The sequence below is a fragment of the Nelusetta ayraudi genome, unplaced genomic scaffold, assembly GCF_046127955.1.
Source record: "Nelusetta ayraudi isolate G7.1 ecotype Tasmania unplaced genomic scaffold, CSIRO-AGI_Nayr_v1 ptg000026l, whole genome shotgun sequence".
Classification (NCBI taxonomy): Eukaryota; Metazoa; Chordata; class Actinopteri; order Tetraodontiformes; family Monacanthidae; genus Nelusetta; species Nelusetta ayraudi.
Window position 1 is genome coordinate 12,042,513 of NW_027466076.1, and position 15,462 is coordinate 12,057,974.

The 15,462-nt window shown below is 44.7% G+C and overlaps 1 protein-coding gene across 2 annotated transcripts in view; it reads right to left on the bottom strand.

Moving 5' to 3' along the window:
- igsf9a (immunoglobulin superfamily, member 9a) overlaps positions 1-15,462 on the bottom strand; it is a 59,317-nt gene that overhangs the window by 24,229 nt on the left and 19,626 nt on the right. For both annotated transcript variants that reach the window (XM_076029856.1, XM_076029855.1), the window contains exons 4-7: positions 11,754-11,900; positions 8,466-8,614; positions 6,829-6,940; positions 2,878-3,019 (exon numbers count right to left, since the gene is read on the bottom strand). In XM_076029856.1, coding sequence (XP_075885971.1) covers positions 2,878-3,019; positions 6,829-6,940; positions 8,466-8,614; positions 11,754-11,900 — 550 coding nt within the window. The remainder of the gene's footprint in view (positions 1-2,877; positions 3,020-6,828; positions 6,941-8,465; positions 8,615-11,753; positions 11,901-15,462) is intronic.

Consider the following 15,462-nt stretch of genomic DNA (forward strand, 5'->3'; position numbering starts at 1 on the left):
TTTTTTCCTCTTTTTGCATTATGAAGCTCTACTTCGAAGCTTCCTTAGATCCAGCAGTGCAAAATGCAAATTCTTGCAATTTCTTAACTGGTCTTAAGATTTTGATCAGGAGTGTATACTTACTGGTCTTTTTTAATTCTAGTTCATGTCCACAGATTCTTTTAAAAGGTGCATAATGGCCCTTTGAGACAAATTTTGCAGACCTTGAACTTTGCTATTGAACTGCAAAAAAATAAAAATAAATAAAAAAGAAACAGTTCTGCGCTAGCATCAATACCAGTCTGGCTTTAAAACTGCACACGGGCAATTGGCTCATACAGTCAAAGGCCATCCAACATCAACAGAATTTGTTGTTGCGGTGCCTGAAGCCATTGAGCAGAGTTAAAGAACAGAAGAAAACAAAATCCTCAAGCAAAATTCCTTTGTTTTTTTGGTTGAAGAAATATCAATGAATGAAACATAGTTTGCTGCGGGCCGGTCATCTGTGTGCACTGTGGAAAATGAGGTTTGAGTAAAGCACTGCAAAAAGTAGCCGTGAAAGAAAAATCTTGCAGCAAGCCCTTTCAAATTAGTTTGGAAACAGCATTTTTTCCCCCCCCTCCATAGTGTCATTTTGAAGGATTCCCCTCCAGTCCCTCGCTGACATCTGGTTTGACATCTGCTGTCATTCAAACTGCGTTCTGCCACCGTGACAGCAGTGCGCAAATGTGCTCTCCAACACGATGATAAGCATAGAAACTAAATTCTAATGAATTTAGGCACTTAACCGCATGGGAGGTGGACGGGGGGCGGACGGGGGGGAGTCTGTGGATTTGACACAGTTTCCTCATGAAAAAAAAATTCGGCCAAGCCAAAAGCTGTCAACGGGGTCTTGGTTATTACTCCAATTTTTGTTTTGCAGTGGAACTAGCCTAAAAGAAAGAGGGGTGGGGGGGGGGCATCTTTTGTCACTGCAGGAGTGTTTCCTCTGCACACTTCTCTGTCCCCTAGGTGGAAACTGGCAGAAAAAAAGGCGTCCTTTGATCACGCGCTGGCTTGATTACTGCTCTGCTTTCTGTTTTATTTCATTTTTTTTCCCCCCCACACTGCACTGATGAATTCTTTTCAGTTTCATGTTCTCTGAAGAAGCCCTCAGACATGCGGCGGCATTTAAAAATATATTTTTCTTCTTTTTTTTTTTTTTTTCTTTTTTGCAGCAGAGGGGATTCTGAGGAAAACAAAATGAGTTCTCTCATAAATGACTCATTGTTCAGTTTCATTAAAAACACTTTGTGCTTCGCTCTTACAAAATGTCTCTGTCGCCTACAATTCCTGGCCAGCCAAGTCCCATTAGCATGCAGTTAAATGTTTGAATGTTTCTGACAAAACAACAAACGGAGATGTGAAATGTTTTTTTTTGTTTGTTTTTGTTGTTTGGCTGAATAATTAATGTGGTTGGTTTCAAGTTCTTTGAATACACAGACCGACGTGGAGATGGCAATCTGTGTCCATTTTTATTAGGTATTACCTGGATAACTTTAACTGCTGTCTTTTCAATGTTTTAAGTACATGTGTAGCGATCACTCATTAAAAAGTAGTAAATATATTAGTTAACACTTGCCCTCGTCAACTTACTTTACACACCTGACTGAAGAAGAGTTACTTAACAGCTGCTTTACAGTCTAGTACGTCAAGATAACGTCCTTGTTAGAAACGATCGCAAATTCTAGCGTGAGTCACCAATTCATCCATCATCTCAGTCTACGACATCGGAGCCATCCAGTTCCAATACCTTCAGTAAACATTAGCAACCTAACTTTAATTGCAAGCTACTCATTTAAGTACGTAGCTAGCTATAACTGATAAAAGTCACAAGCACTCAAAAACACGTGCCATGCTTTTTAACCACTCATGACACCAGACTGCCTCATTTATTTCCCTTTGTTTTCTACCTCTGGCCCTGCGGTGCTACTTAGCGAGGTGGGACTAAATGTAACCGTGGCGTAGTTTTTAAACACCCCAATTAAGCATGCGCTCCAAAGATAACAGCAAGAAAGCATCCAAGAGCATTCTGGTGAGGCCGAAGGAAATGTTACAAGCTAAAAGAAGGCAACGAAAAATGTCTAGAAAACATTCCAATATAGCATGATAAAAAAAAAAAAAAACACTTTTTCTCTGAACGCAGCTGTCCCACGATCAAAATGTGAAGCAGTGATTTCAGAAAAGGAAAAAAAATGACATTGCTGCTAAAACACAAATACGTCAGGTCAGCTTTTCGAAAAAGAAAAAGAAAACAACTACATGCAGTGAAGACGCAGGGTTGGATGTCAATATAGGGGGCAAAGTATGGTCTCCCAGATCAACATTTACACACTCTCTGTTAACCTTGTCGGGTTCTTATATATTTCCATCCTCTCTGTCCCGTGTTGTGGCATCTGAAAAGCTGTTCTGGCAGTATTCCATTATTGGTGTTTTCCATGTGTGCAAAGGCCTCGGGTGGAGAGCAAAGTGTTCCGGCACGCTCCGCTTTCCTTCACAGTGGCGCTGTTGCATCTCGGTAACCACTCGAGCATTGAAGCTCTTTTTATTAGCCTTTATTTGGAGTCAAATGAACTCAAACTGTGCACTTGTCCAGGTTATCATGAGTTGATCTCAATCAAAAATACTTATTACGAATACGATATTACTAACTGTCCCAATGATTAATGATTAATGATTAATTCCAACCCCGAATACTGAGTGGCAAGCAGGGAGGCATTTAACCTGCCAGTGAAGTATAAAACTCGCATGCATCAGCAAATAACAGCAGATATCATGAAGACTAAAGTTGAGCGGGTCCTTCAGGTGGAGGGCAACAGTGAAAAGCACTTTGGGGCAAACGGGGGCGGATCAACTCACTCCACGTGGTAGACGTTCTCTCCATCTTTCTGCCAGACGTACGTCATGTTCGGGGGGTCGGCCACCGCCTGGCACCGCAGCAATGCATTCTGGGACACGTTGACGGAGATGCTTTTTGGATGTCTGATAATGACAGGCGGACCTACAGGAGCACGGATGACAAAACAAAAGAAAACAAAAATGACATGTTAAAACGTCCAAGTCATGTCAAGTTCAACTCGAGGTGCAGATTTGCTAAACCACTTGTGTCTGTTTTCTGGAGCATACCTTCCACTCTCTAACACTATTAAATGACTTGTTGCAAAGTCTGACAATTTAATTTTAACAGCAAACGGATTATTTTTTTCCCTGCCAACTGTGAAGCGTTTAGATTTCTGCGGCTCGCGCACAATTATCACATCGTGCAACAACTTAAAACAGTCCATCACACTTTGCCTCCTGCATAGCCACCTTTGGATAGCGGCTAAATGTCCTAATTAGCTACTAGATCAGCTAACATTTCAGAAGTGCCTATAAGTCCTTGTAGGCGGGTAGGTTGCCAATTTGTTTCTACTGCAGTCAGAGTTCAGCGCTATTTAAGGAGCCGCCAAATGACAAACTTCAAGTGTAATTATCTGCTCAAGAAACGTTTCATTTTGTTTTTAAAGTTTGTTTTCTGCTCTGTTTTTATCTCATATCCTTTGTTGTTTTTTTTTTTTGGCCCCTTGAAAACATCTCAACAGCCCCGCGAACATGAATAAAGAGTAGAACACACACAAAACTGAAAACAGTGAGGCTGCTTGTGCACCAGGAGCAATCCTGACAACCTGAACCGTCGGAGAATTTTAATTTGTCTGGTTTCAAAAACAGAAACTCTGGGCTGCTCCTGTGAGCTCCTGCGCGCTCCTTTGCGCTCCGCCAGTCAGGGCACATCAGTATAGTTATATATATAATGTTTCATAAATATTTATATACATGTACATATAATATATATATATATATACATATATATATATATATACATATATATATATATATATATACATGAAATGAGCCGCTACCTGTGGCACATTTTCCGCTGCTTTTCCCCTTTGTGTGCACTGGTTTTGGTGCTATTTGTACAGATCTTCTGCCGCAAAAACCGGGCAACCGCTTTGTGGATCTGTCCCTGAGCGTCTGTCAATCATCAGCTGAGTCACTCACAACGTGCACCGTGCGCTGATAAGGCCAGGGCAGATTTGCTGTACTTGCTGACTCCGTCTTCTTACAAGCACCTATCAGAACAGCATTTTTTATCTAATGCCCTGAGCTCTCAAGATAGCTAGATGGACCCATCTATGTTGTTGTTGTAGGACGAAGACGACGTCAGCTACAGTTTACGCTTCTCACTGGCCCTTTAAAGAGTCACGGTGACCAGGGCAAAACATGTTTGCATGTCATGGGATGACCGGCCCGCAGCGATGCAAATAAAGGGAAGGGGGAGACGTTGATTGGGAAAGCCTGCCCAGCATCAGGCCCAGCAACAAGGCCAGCGTATGGCATTATAGATAGACAGATAGATAGATAGATAGATAGATAGATAGATAGATAGACAGATAGATAGATATATAGATAGACAGATAGATAGATAGATAGATAGATATATAGATAGACAGATAGATAGATAGATAGATAGATAGATAGACAGATAGATAGATAGATAGATAGATAGATAGATAGATAGATAGATAGATAGATAGTGTTTTGAACACTGTGCACAGTGTGATTAGAATCATGATTTTTCTTATTTGATGATTGCACCAGAGAGACGGAGGTGGAATTGGGGCTGAACTGCCAATATACCTGAGTGCATGTGCTCTCAGAAATACCAATGGAGTTCCTCCAAGGGGAAAAGGAAAAAAAAAAAAAAAAAAACCCAGGACGGAGCACCGACGTCCCATCTATCTCTGAGTGGCGCTGCGCCCGCCTACGACACGTGTGCGGGTTGTCCAAAAGCTAATAAATGCGGCCCGGCGAGCAGCATGTCACATGTATAAATAAGCACCTAATCTCCCCGCCAGTCATTACAGATCACGTCTGTAAAATTTAAAAGCTCAGCTTGGTGTATGCATGAGCGACGAGCGGGGGGGGGGGCTTTCACACTCATTTCATCCAGATCAGTCATTAGTCCGGTGTAATCCATCCATGTGGCAACACGGCATTAGAAGAAGAAAAAAAATGCACCAGGGCCAAAGCTTAGATAATGTGTCTCAGTGCCCCCATGTTTATGGTTATTTAATATGTGCGGCCGCAAGTGAGATTTCAAAGCCCGACGGAGAGGAAAGAGAGAGAGAGAGAGAGAGAGAGAGAGGGAGAGAGAGAGAGAGAGAGAAACCTTGGCTGAGACGTCGCTGCCAAAAACCAAAAGGGAAAAAAAAAAAAAAATGTCTCCCAGAGCTGCTCTTCAGATGAGTCCTGGCTCTCCGGAGGAAACGAGGAGTAGGAGTGGGAGTGCAGGGAAGAAAGTCCGAAATAAATTCCTCAACGTGTTCCTCGGTGGCGTGTCGGTGTAATCCGACGACGCGCGGCGGGTTTATTTGCATGTTTTGCATGCGCTCGTCCTGGAAATGGACTGTAAAGCGCGACCAAAAAAAAAAAAGGAAGAAAAAAAGAAAAAGAGCCTGCAAACGACGAGGGGTTTTGGTTTACAACAGGGGTCCCCAAACTTTTACACGAAACCCACTTCGTAAACCAACAGACAGTGTTACAAATGATATCGAGGAACATCAACTTCAGAATTTCCCTTTTATTTGCTCTACAATTATTGTTACATTTGTTTCGAATTAACATGTTGGTAATCATGGCCACTTTTCTGTATGGCTGTAAAGCCATATTTAATATACGCTGACTCATATTTTGTCCCTTTAATGAAAACTGTCTGCACTGGCCTGTGGATTGTAGAACTAGAACCCCTGGATGAATGTATTGAAAGCTGAAGAAATGGCCAACATAAAGCCCAAAGTTAAGCATCAGGATGCTTTAAATGCAACCTAATATTTCCCCAAGGGGACGGTTTGTGATTGGAACACATGCCAGTTGACTTAAGAAGGAAGGAAACAGAGCTTAGCACCTGTGCCACCTTTATACTAAGGAGCTAAGGTGATTGAAAATAACATTAAATCTCTGTCCGCAGGGAGCGCTTCCGTCTCCACCCCATGGGAGAGCAGAGAGCGCAGAGGAGCTGAGGTAGAATTCACAACACTCACTTAAGCTCTTGAGTTTTTTTTTCCCAGCAGTGTCTTCCACAGCTGCAGTGTTTGTCTCTTGATGTCTTTGTTACAAACCCGTCCATTTTGCACGACGTGAACTCGCTTGAGGAGCAAATCACCTTGATAAATGCAGCAAACCAGCACTCACGTCATATGAGCTGTTATAATGATTAAACCAACATTTTGATCATAATTAATTGAAATAATTGTATCATTTATTTACTTATTTACTTATTCACATTTTTTTTTTCCTTTTCTCCTTTATTTTCTCTCTAGCGACCCCTAATGGCCCCCACATTGAAAACCGCTGGTTTAGACGCTGACTCTCTCCACAATTGTGGAGAAGGTGAAGCGACAGCGGCTGAGAACTTTTGCTTTTGGCTTTATAAAAATAAAATAAAAAAACGCAGGAAAGCGTGGGGTTATGTCCGGACCCCCCGTCCTTAAATAACAGGCATACCTTTCTGTATATTGTGATAAACGCGACCTTCACTGCTGAAACGGCAGTGTCAAAATTCACTTTCTGCCGGCGCTTCCGTCGCATGATGCAAGAGGGAGAAATGTGAATTGAGTCGGTGAGTGAGTGAGCGAGCGAGTCAGTCAGTCAGTCAGTCAGTCAGTCAGTCGGTCGGGCGGGCAGGCAGGCGGAGAGGCAGGAAGGCTGGTGGGAAGATGGGTGGACGGACGGACGGACGGACGGACGGACAGACAGGAAACAACTGACCTTTGATCTCCACTTTGGTCACGCGAGTCACGTTCCCCTCGGTGTTGGATGCGTGGCAGGTGTAGCGACCCGCTGACTGCATGCTGACCGCTCCCAGATATAAGAGCCCTTCCTGGCGAACGTGTGCATCATAGAAAAAAAAAAAAAACACACAGACAGACAGATACACTGCTTAGATGACGCGCGCGTGACACAGCAAGTTCACGAATGTATGCGGTTCACGCCCTCCAACCTGTGGCAGCATTTGGCCGTAACACTCTGACTGTTCCTCGCAGGCTTGGGAGGTTAATGCTGTTTTTTTTTTGTTTGTTTGTTTTTTTCAGGCAGACTGACAAAAGAGACTTCTGTGTGCCCTGGCGGGAGTGCTGAGCAGCAGGGTTTATTCGGTGGGCACTGTTCCAGCTGTTTTCCAGCAGTAGCAGGTGTTTGCTTCGCTGCTAATGCACCCAGCGCTCCCTGGGATGATCCCTCAGAGTTCCCCACTCGACGCAAAATCCATTTCAAAGAAAGCGAAAAGTACAAGAAAGCAAAACAGAATAAAGGCGGAGTGCATTTTCTTTTCTCGCCAGACGTTCAGACAAACAGAGAAAAGGACCTCACGCCGGCGGTGTTTTGGAATGGCGCTAGCGGAACAAAAAGTGGTGAAGCTAAATAACTGAAACTGAATGGCCATAGTTTGCTTACATTAAAAAAAATGTAATGGCAACCCAGGGAGCCAGTGTGCTCTTGGACTCCACCGTTTGTCTTGTTTTACATGGGTTGTGCATCAAAATAATGAGGTAGGGGGCAAGGCAAAGCACATTTTTCATGGCTCTGTTAAAGTATTATTTTTATTTTTATTTTTTTTTTATAGGCACGAGAGGAGACAATAAAACAAGCGGGTGTCCTCAGCTTGAACAAACTTTGACAAATTCTGCAGAAACTTTCTAAAAAAAAACTTTCTGCAGAGATCCACAATCAAAACTCGTCAATATTTAAACTGCCGCCCCCTTTTTTTTTTTTTTTTTTAGGAGCAGCGATGGAGAGTGCAGGAAGCGCTGTAGGAGCCTGGTGGAGCCGATGGAGGAAAGTGTCAGGTGCAATATGCAATAAAGTGCATCAGCGGGAATGAAGACGACGGTGTACAAAGCGGTGGTGGTGCTCGGCGGTGTTGCGTGGTTTAGAGACCGCGGTGCCTGAAGGAAAAGACAGGGGGCGGAGCTGCAGGAAGGGCAGATGAAAACATTTAGGTTCCCTTTGGCCGAGACCAGGATGGATCGAGTGACGGTCGAGTCCATCAGAAGGACAGCAGAGCGAGTTAGATGTTTTGGGGATAAAGGCAGAGCGGGCAGACTGAGGAGAGGAGAGACAGTGAATACATATGCTGAGGTTGGTTGAGACAGGCAGGGGGCCTGGAGGTAGAGCTGACGGGGGGGGGGGGGGGTTTATGGATGCAGTGCAAGACATAGAAATATGAATATTGATGATGTTGGAATTAAATATGGTTTATTTCTTTTAGCAGATACAAAGAGTCAAAGGATGGACATAGTAACTAATGACCGGCAGAAATAACTTGTTAAAGTTTTATTAAAGCAGTTGTCATCACACTTTATAAAGGCATTAAATGCCATGATTGCCCAGGGCTGTTACTTCCATACCTTCTCACTGACTCTTTGAATCACGCTGCCGTCCTTTGACCACGTGATGCTCGGGGGAGGGGAGCCAGTGGCACGACAACTGAGCGAGACGTGACTTCCCACCAGGGCCTCCAGCACAGGGGGCGGGCCTTCCGTGAAGGTGGGCGGAGCTGTGGAGGGAAAAAAAAGGGATTCTTTAACACGGAGAGCGTAGAACGGGCGGAAGCCCATATTTTCCTCGCTTAAAATGGGAGGCCTCGCCCATCTGTTGCTTAATGTTGCGTTCACTACGTCCTTGTTTCTCGCAGTGGCAGTGAACCGTGGAGTGTTCAACCTGCCGGTGCAGTTCATCTCCAACTCTGAGGCCCCTGGCGTGGAATAAACAACCTGACTCCTGACTGTGTTAACCAGGGCTGCACGACGTCTCATACATTTATTGTCGTCGCAACATCAACATGTGCGATAGGCGTATCGTAAAAACTGGCGCTGACCATGAAAGCAGTCCCTCGGCTTCAAAATGGGTCCCCGCAAACCGATGGGTGACATCACGATGTCTCGGTGCGTCTTTGTATTCGATCAAAGGTCTCAAGTTCACACACACAGCTGGCACGATTGTCTTCACAAACGCTACGATGTTTGACGGTCGCCATCCCAAGCGTTAACCACGGCGTGTGTAATAGTAACTCATCCTCATTCAATTATTTTCAGATTGGCCTCTTTTCTGTGTGAATAAACAGCAGATGAACAGCAAAACATAAAGAGCAGATTGTGACTTGCTTTTTTTGAAATAAAGAGTGAAACTACAAGTTTAAACCAGCGAGTGCTACTTGCAGCAAACTGTGCGTTTGCGTGTGTGAGGTGTGCAGAAGTTAAGAACTGTGCTGGTCCTTGGACAAGATGCAAGAAGTGGTGCCGAAGTGAAACCTTTGCACACTCAGGAAGGAAGTGGAGCTGACACCTCGACTTCTCCGTATGAAAAAATAATGATGATGGCGGGGATACGCGCGAAGACTCTAAAACGCTTTTGTGTAATGCTTTGTGTAGTCTTTATAGTCTTGGTTTCCCTCAGGTTGCTGCTGCAAGGAAAAGACAGTGGAATAGAAGTCCTGAGCTCACGCTGGAGTTCGGTCCATTAGAGGCTGGATTTACCTGCGATTGTCTTTTTTTTTTCTGGGTGTGCTTTCGGGAATACTACACCAAATCATCACATTTGGGAACAGAAAAAAATATCTGTATGTATTCATTTATGTATATTTTTTTTTTCATTCAATTTTTTTTATTTTTTTTATTGCAAAACTAAAAGGTTCCCATCATCCGGTTGACTTTGAAATGACAACTAACCACTTACAAACACATACATCATGTGGCTTTCGCTCCGGGCAGACGACCAAAACAGGACTTCTCTTTTGTTCTGCCCGCCAAAGTTCAGCCCGAGCCGACCACTGGCATTCTAAAACTATGGCATTTGTGGGGCACGTCAAGCGAGTGAAGCTACACAGCGGGCTTGAAGCACCCAGTCAAATTCCATTATAGGTCTCATCTTTAACTTGACTCTTGTTGAGGCCCGACCCGGTGAAACTGTCTCGCCTCGCTTTGATCTGCATGTTTGTGCGCCGAGTCGCAGCAAAAAGGTTCTTATCAAAAAAACAGGCGGGCTTCAAAGGCAGGAAATAAGTGATGCATATTTCATACACGGCTGCATGATTACAGCCTATCAATAAGCGCGATGATGACTATATTAGCCAAAGATGATCCTCTAACAAAAACAGCTTAAACTCACTGAAAAAGCTCCTGAAATGACCTGTCAGGAACTGTTGATTAACTTCAAGGGACTATTATTATGGCAGAGACAGAAGTTATTTTTCCAAACAGTGTTTCAAAAGGTGCCAAACATTCAGAACTAGACGAGGTTATGTTCAAGCATGCTTTTGAACGCACGTCATATTCACAAAAGACTGTTGAGTCGCAGTGAGAGACCCTCATCTCCGCTGTCCTGCCAAAACATTCGAAAGTGCAGAAAGTGACAAACTGAACTTTAGGATTCATTTAAATTCCACAGAGCAGAGTTGCGTTGGGTCCCACAGCAGCTACAAGATGCCAAGAGGCGAGGAATAAAAACATGCTCCTGCCATTGCATTCATCTCCACTAGGCAAAGAATAGTGCGTCGCATCTAGATAATGAACATTTTAAAGGTCGCCTTTTTGCGGTCGCATCTGCAAGCCTGCTTGGGGCAGCTTTAATAACAAACTGCCACAAGCTGACATTAAAGCAAATAATTCTGGGTGGAGAAAAAAAATCAGAGATAAATGACTAAAGTTGCACAGGGCGTCGCGAGAGTTCTTTGCCCGCTGTTGAGAGCGACCGACTGCCTCAATGTATAATCAGGCGAAAAATATAATAACGTAAGAGGGAAGAAAGTTAACTGCAAAAGAGTCCAATATCACCTCGTAGTTCTCTGGAGACTTCCATAATCTTCCATCCAAGTTGGGTGTTGAAACAGGGCATTTTAAGTGGGTGCTGACTTGCGGCCCTGACTGCAAGTTTGCACGACGAGGAGATAATCCTATATCTTCTGACGTCACGACTGCTCAGCGCCGACAGGTGTTCGACTGCGAGTTAAAGGCTCAGTGGCTCAGACAGCACAGCGACATGTGTGATCATTGCACATTCATCTGTAAAGAGCACTGACCTTTAGGCAAGTGCACAGTGTCTACTGTATATTGCATGGCCGTGTGCTGTCCCCCCTCTCCTTTATCTCTGCCGTTCACATTTCTGGAAACGCGTGTGCAAAGTATTCATCTGCTCGGATTTCTTGACCAAAATCTTGATATTACAGCGTGGCTAAGTCAGTCTAAGGCATCGGTGACACGGCGGATTAAAACTCCTGCAGATAGAGGACAGTGATAACGACGCAAAACAGAAGTATTCCTCGAGAAGAAATTTTGCAATGATAAGGTGGAAAGTTAAAATCAAGCTGATAAATACTGCATTTTATTTAATTTTTTTTAAGAAACAAAAGTTTATTGCAGAGAGCAGAGTTACATAACATAGCTGTGTTTGACTTTAGGTGTTTATTTAATGCTTCTTTCCACCTGTCATAACTGTTTGGCTGGAAATGGAAAACTCTTCTGCCTGCCCGCCTGTCTTTTGACAGACAGGCCACCGGAGCCAAAATGTTATTTACATTTTGCATTTGGATCAGTGCGCTTGCCTCGCAAAGCTCAATATAATCTACTCTCAGCCATAGCGGCAGAGTGAGAAAACAAAAAAAATAAATAAAAAAGATCCTCCCAAATTTAAATCCTCACCGGTAACAGAAAGCAGGATCCAGGTTCCATTTTGCAGCTCATCTGCGGATTCGTTCAGTAAGAGGATTCGGCAGTCGTACGAGCCCTGGTCATCCAGCTGCAGAGCCTCCAGCCGCAGGGACGTGGTTCGCACCAGGGACACCCGTCCTGTAGGGGGAGACAGCAGTTTAAAAGGGAGTGACCGCGTGCAACGCGCAGGCCGACCTGTGACCTGCGGGCGCCCGTGCTGGGGTGAGCTGGGACGGCTCAAATAATCTAGAATTGGATTTTTACAAATGATAAAATGTTTATTTTGACAGACTAAAAATAAATCAAGATATATGGACACACTAGCACACTCGTTAATACTAGAAAATGGGCTAAGCGATTTAATGTAGGTACATTTGGTAAATGGATATGTTGTTGGATATGTACGCAAACCTCCTGAAAACGGCGAGCAGCACCACCACAACAACAACAACAACAACAACAACAACAACAACAACAAACAGAAAGGGGAAAGAGTAGCGAGTTTTAGGCTGTAGTTGGAAAGGTTTATTCAGGCTTTTATTATTTTAGGCTGCTATATTCTACTTGGTTTGCCCAAAGAGAGAAGCTAGGATTAATGTGGCAAATGCGTTACTGAATTCTGTTCATTGTCTCATGCACTTGGCACTTGGAAGTGACATTGACCCATTAAACCTCTTCACAACCATGTTTTTGACATCATAAAAAAAAACTGCACTCAAGGGCAAATTACCTTTTTAACAGCAGCAGGTTGCAGGGATGGCAGAGACCCGCGGGTCGTCAAAAACACCTGACCCGCACACCACCAACACTCACCGTGAAGACGTGCTGCAACTGCATTCGCGCGGACAAAAACAAAACAAAACAAAAAAAAAAAAAGCGGCGGGCGTCCACGCGGGCACACCGCAAGGTTGGAAACTTGATATCTCAGTTGCCAGGTGACGGCTCCCGGAGGAGTTGGGGGAGGGGGGGCGGGGGGGGGTTGGGTTGAGCTTTTACAACAACAACAACATCCCATTTATCTGCATTGCCGCGCCGCACCGGCAGTGCCGGTCGCACTCTGCTCAGGTTGAACCGCGGCCTGGAAAACATGTCAGGGCGACGGCGGGGTCGCCCCTCGCTCAGACTCAAGGTCCCTCCGACGCGGTGGCGAGGTGCCGCGGGGGGGGGGGTTCGTGACCCCGTTGCTGCGATGGTAATGATTAACTGGGACTGTGATTTATGGCGGCGGCAGCGGCGAGGGGAACGGGTCGCTCAGAACCAGGAAGTTGGAGGCACGGCGTCAGTGATAACGTTGCCTTATTTGCTTTTCCACGCTGCCAAAGGGGACTGAATCCACAGAGGGCGGCGTGAAAGTGGAGCAAAACACACACTGGCCGAGCTCCAGTGGGAATAGCTGCTTTCAAAAATACTAAAATACTGCCCTTTGATCCCTGGCAGCGGACATGTTCGCCAGCTGTGCGACACGGGTCAGCGCGGCAGCTCACAGCGAAGGCTTTGCCGAGGCTCAGATCAACGTTTCTCAACTGGTGGGTCGCGTGGCTGTTCTGAGTGGGTCGGGCTTTGTGGGCAGTTTGTCGGGGGGGGGGGGGGGGGGGGGATTTTAAAATATGTGTATTTATAGAGAAAATGCGGGGCATTTATTTTTGCAGGATGCACAATTCAATTCAATCATTTATTTAGTAGAAATGATATGAAGTGGGCAAACTTTTTTTTATATTTATGGAATAAATTTAGGTTACAGCTTCATGTGTAGGAATAAAATAAGGGGGTCCAGCAGTTGAGAACCACAGCATTAAATCAGGGCGCAGATGGAGCAGCGCCTGGCTAGTAACGCCTGCCTCTGCTGCTGCGAGATGCGCGATTCCTCAAGAGATCTTCAGCCGAGCGGGCTAAATTGAGTGTGAGCCTGGCAAAGAGCTGCAAGGGAAGTAACGCAGAAGCGGAATTTATCGCCCTCCGTCTCGCCGCAACGCAATCTTGGACGGCGCAAACAAAAAGTCGGGAGTCTAGTTAAACTTTAACTGGAATTTGCTTGCGTAAATAAAACATCTCCCCTTCCATTCTTCTTTTGACTCTCTCCCCTCGTAGCCGTAACGCAACTGTTGTGAAGCTGCGAAAAGCATCTTCAAGGGCTTTAAGAAAAATGCATGCATTATTAAATGTACATAAAAGGAGATTGTTTGTTGCCTCTGGGTTGGCTGATAAATCGCTCGACAAAGCTCTTGTTTCACGCGATTGCGATAAATGTCCTTTCATGAGCATACGGAAGGTGGGTTTAACATCACACTGGAACAGCTAAAGTCAGCGAGATGCAGTTAACAAGTGTAATAATATGCGGTGGTAATTAACACCAATTAGCGCAAACCATCGCCTGCAGCGCGCGATGAGTTGTGACAGACCCTGATGACTGCCGGGCTGGTGTGGAATTATAGAATGAAGAAGGAAAACCATCAATTCCAACATGAGACCAACCTCTTTGGTCTCATACTTTTCAGTAACATCAAGCCAGAAAGTAGACAGTCAAAGTCGTCAACTGGAAGTCCAGTTGTACGTGTTGTTAAATGGTGAACCTTTTTTCATTACATTTGGACAACATTATACGCATGCTTAACAGGTTGCAATGTTTTTTTGCAAGATACAGTTGCATATAATAATGCTAATAATTTGCGCAGTAGAATGTCGGTTAAGTGATTCTGCTCAGGCAACGCAGCTCCAGCAAAGTCATGAGCTCAAGTGGCACATCAAAAACAGTGGCCAAGTGAGCTTTTTTTTCCCAAATGGAATTTCCTGATGAAAGAAAATTGCTTGCAAACGTCAGGGAGGCTTTGACTCCAATTTCAATTCAGCCTACCCGCCTGATTGCAATGAATCATTTCATAGCCGTGAATACGTGGGAGCGTGCCCATAGGCCTAACTGTGCAAATGATCAATACACACTTACTGCCTCTTAAGCACACCTTACTGAACCTAATAAAGTCACTGTGAGTGCGTGCATGCTTCTACTCAGCATACATTGTGTGTAACCAGTGGTTACAGTGGTTGTTTGAGCTATTTTCTGCCCTTTAATGCTCTCCGACCAGTCTGCCTGCTCTCATTTAGACCTCTGACAAACAGGAGAGACGGCGGTGATGGTGAAATATTCAGCTCAGCAGCCCGTCTGGCATCCAACACATTTGCCACGTTCAAAGTCACTCCAGTCCTCTTCCTTCCCTTTTCTGAGGCTCGCTGCTTTGACTTTCCGCAGGTTGTCTTCACCGCGTCCACCTGCCCCAAATGCATTGAGCTGCTGCCATGTGATTGGCTGAACCGCTGTTTGTGTTAGCACGCTGCTGAACATAGTGAGAGGTATTGAGATGCATTCTCTGCTTTGTTACCATTTAAATGCAGGGGTGCACACAACTTTTCAACATGCGAGCTACTTATAAAACGACCAAGTCAAAAAGATCCACCTACTATAACATATATTATATTTGTCGTCCAGTGATACATAAATAAATGGGTCAATATGTTCCCATGTGCATGTATGCTTATCATTGCGCAGCAAACTCATAGTTTAAAAGTGTTCAGGTTATAACTGCCTATGTCTCTCTCTCTCTCTCCCTCTCTGTCTCTCCCTCTCTCCCTCTCTCTCTCTCTGTGATCAACCCAAACTACCTTCGCGACCGACCAGTAGATCACGATCGAAGTATTGATTTAATGC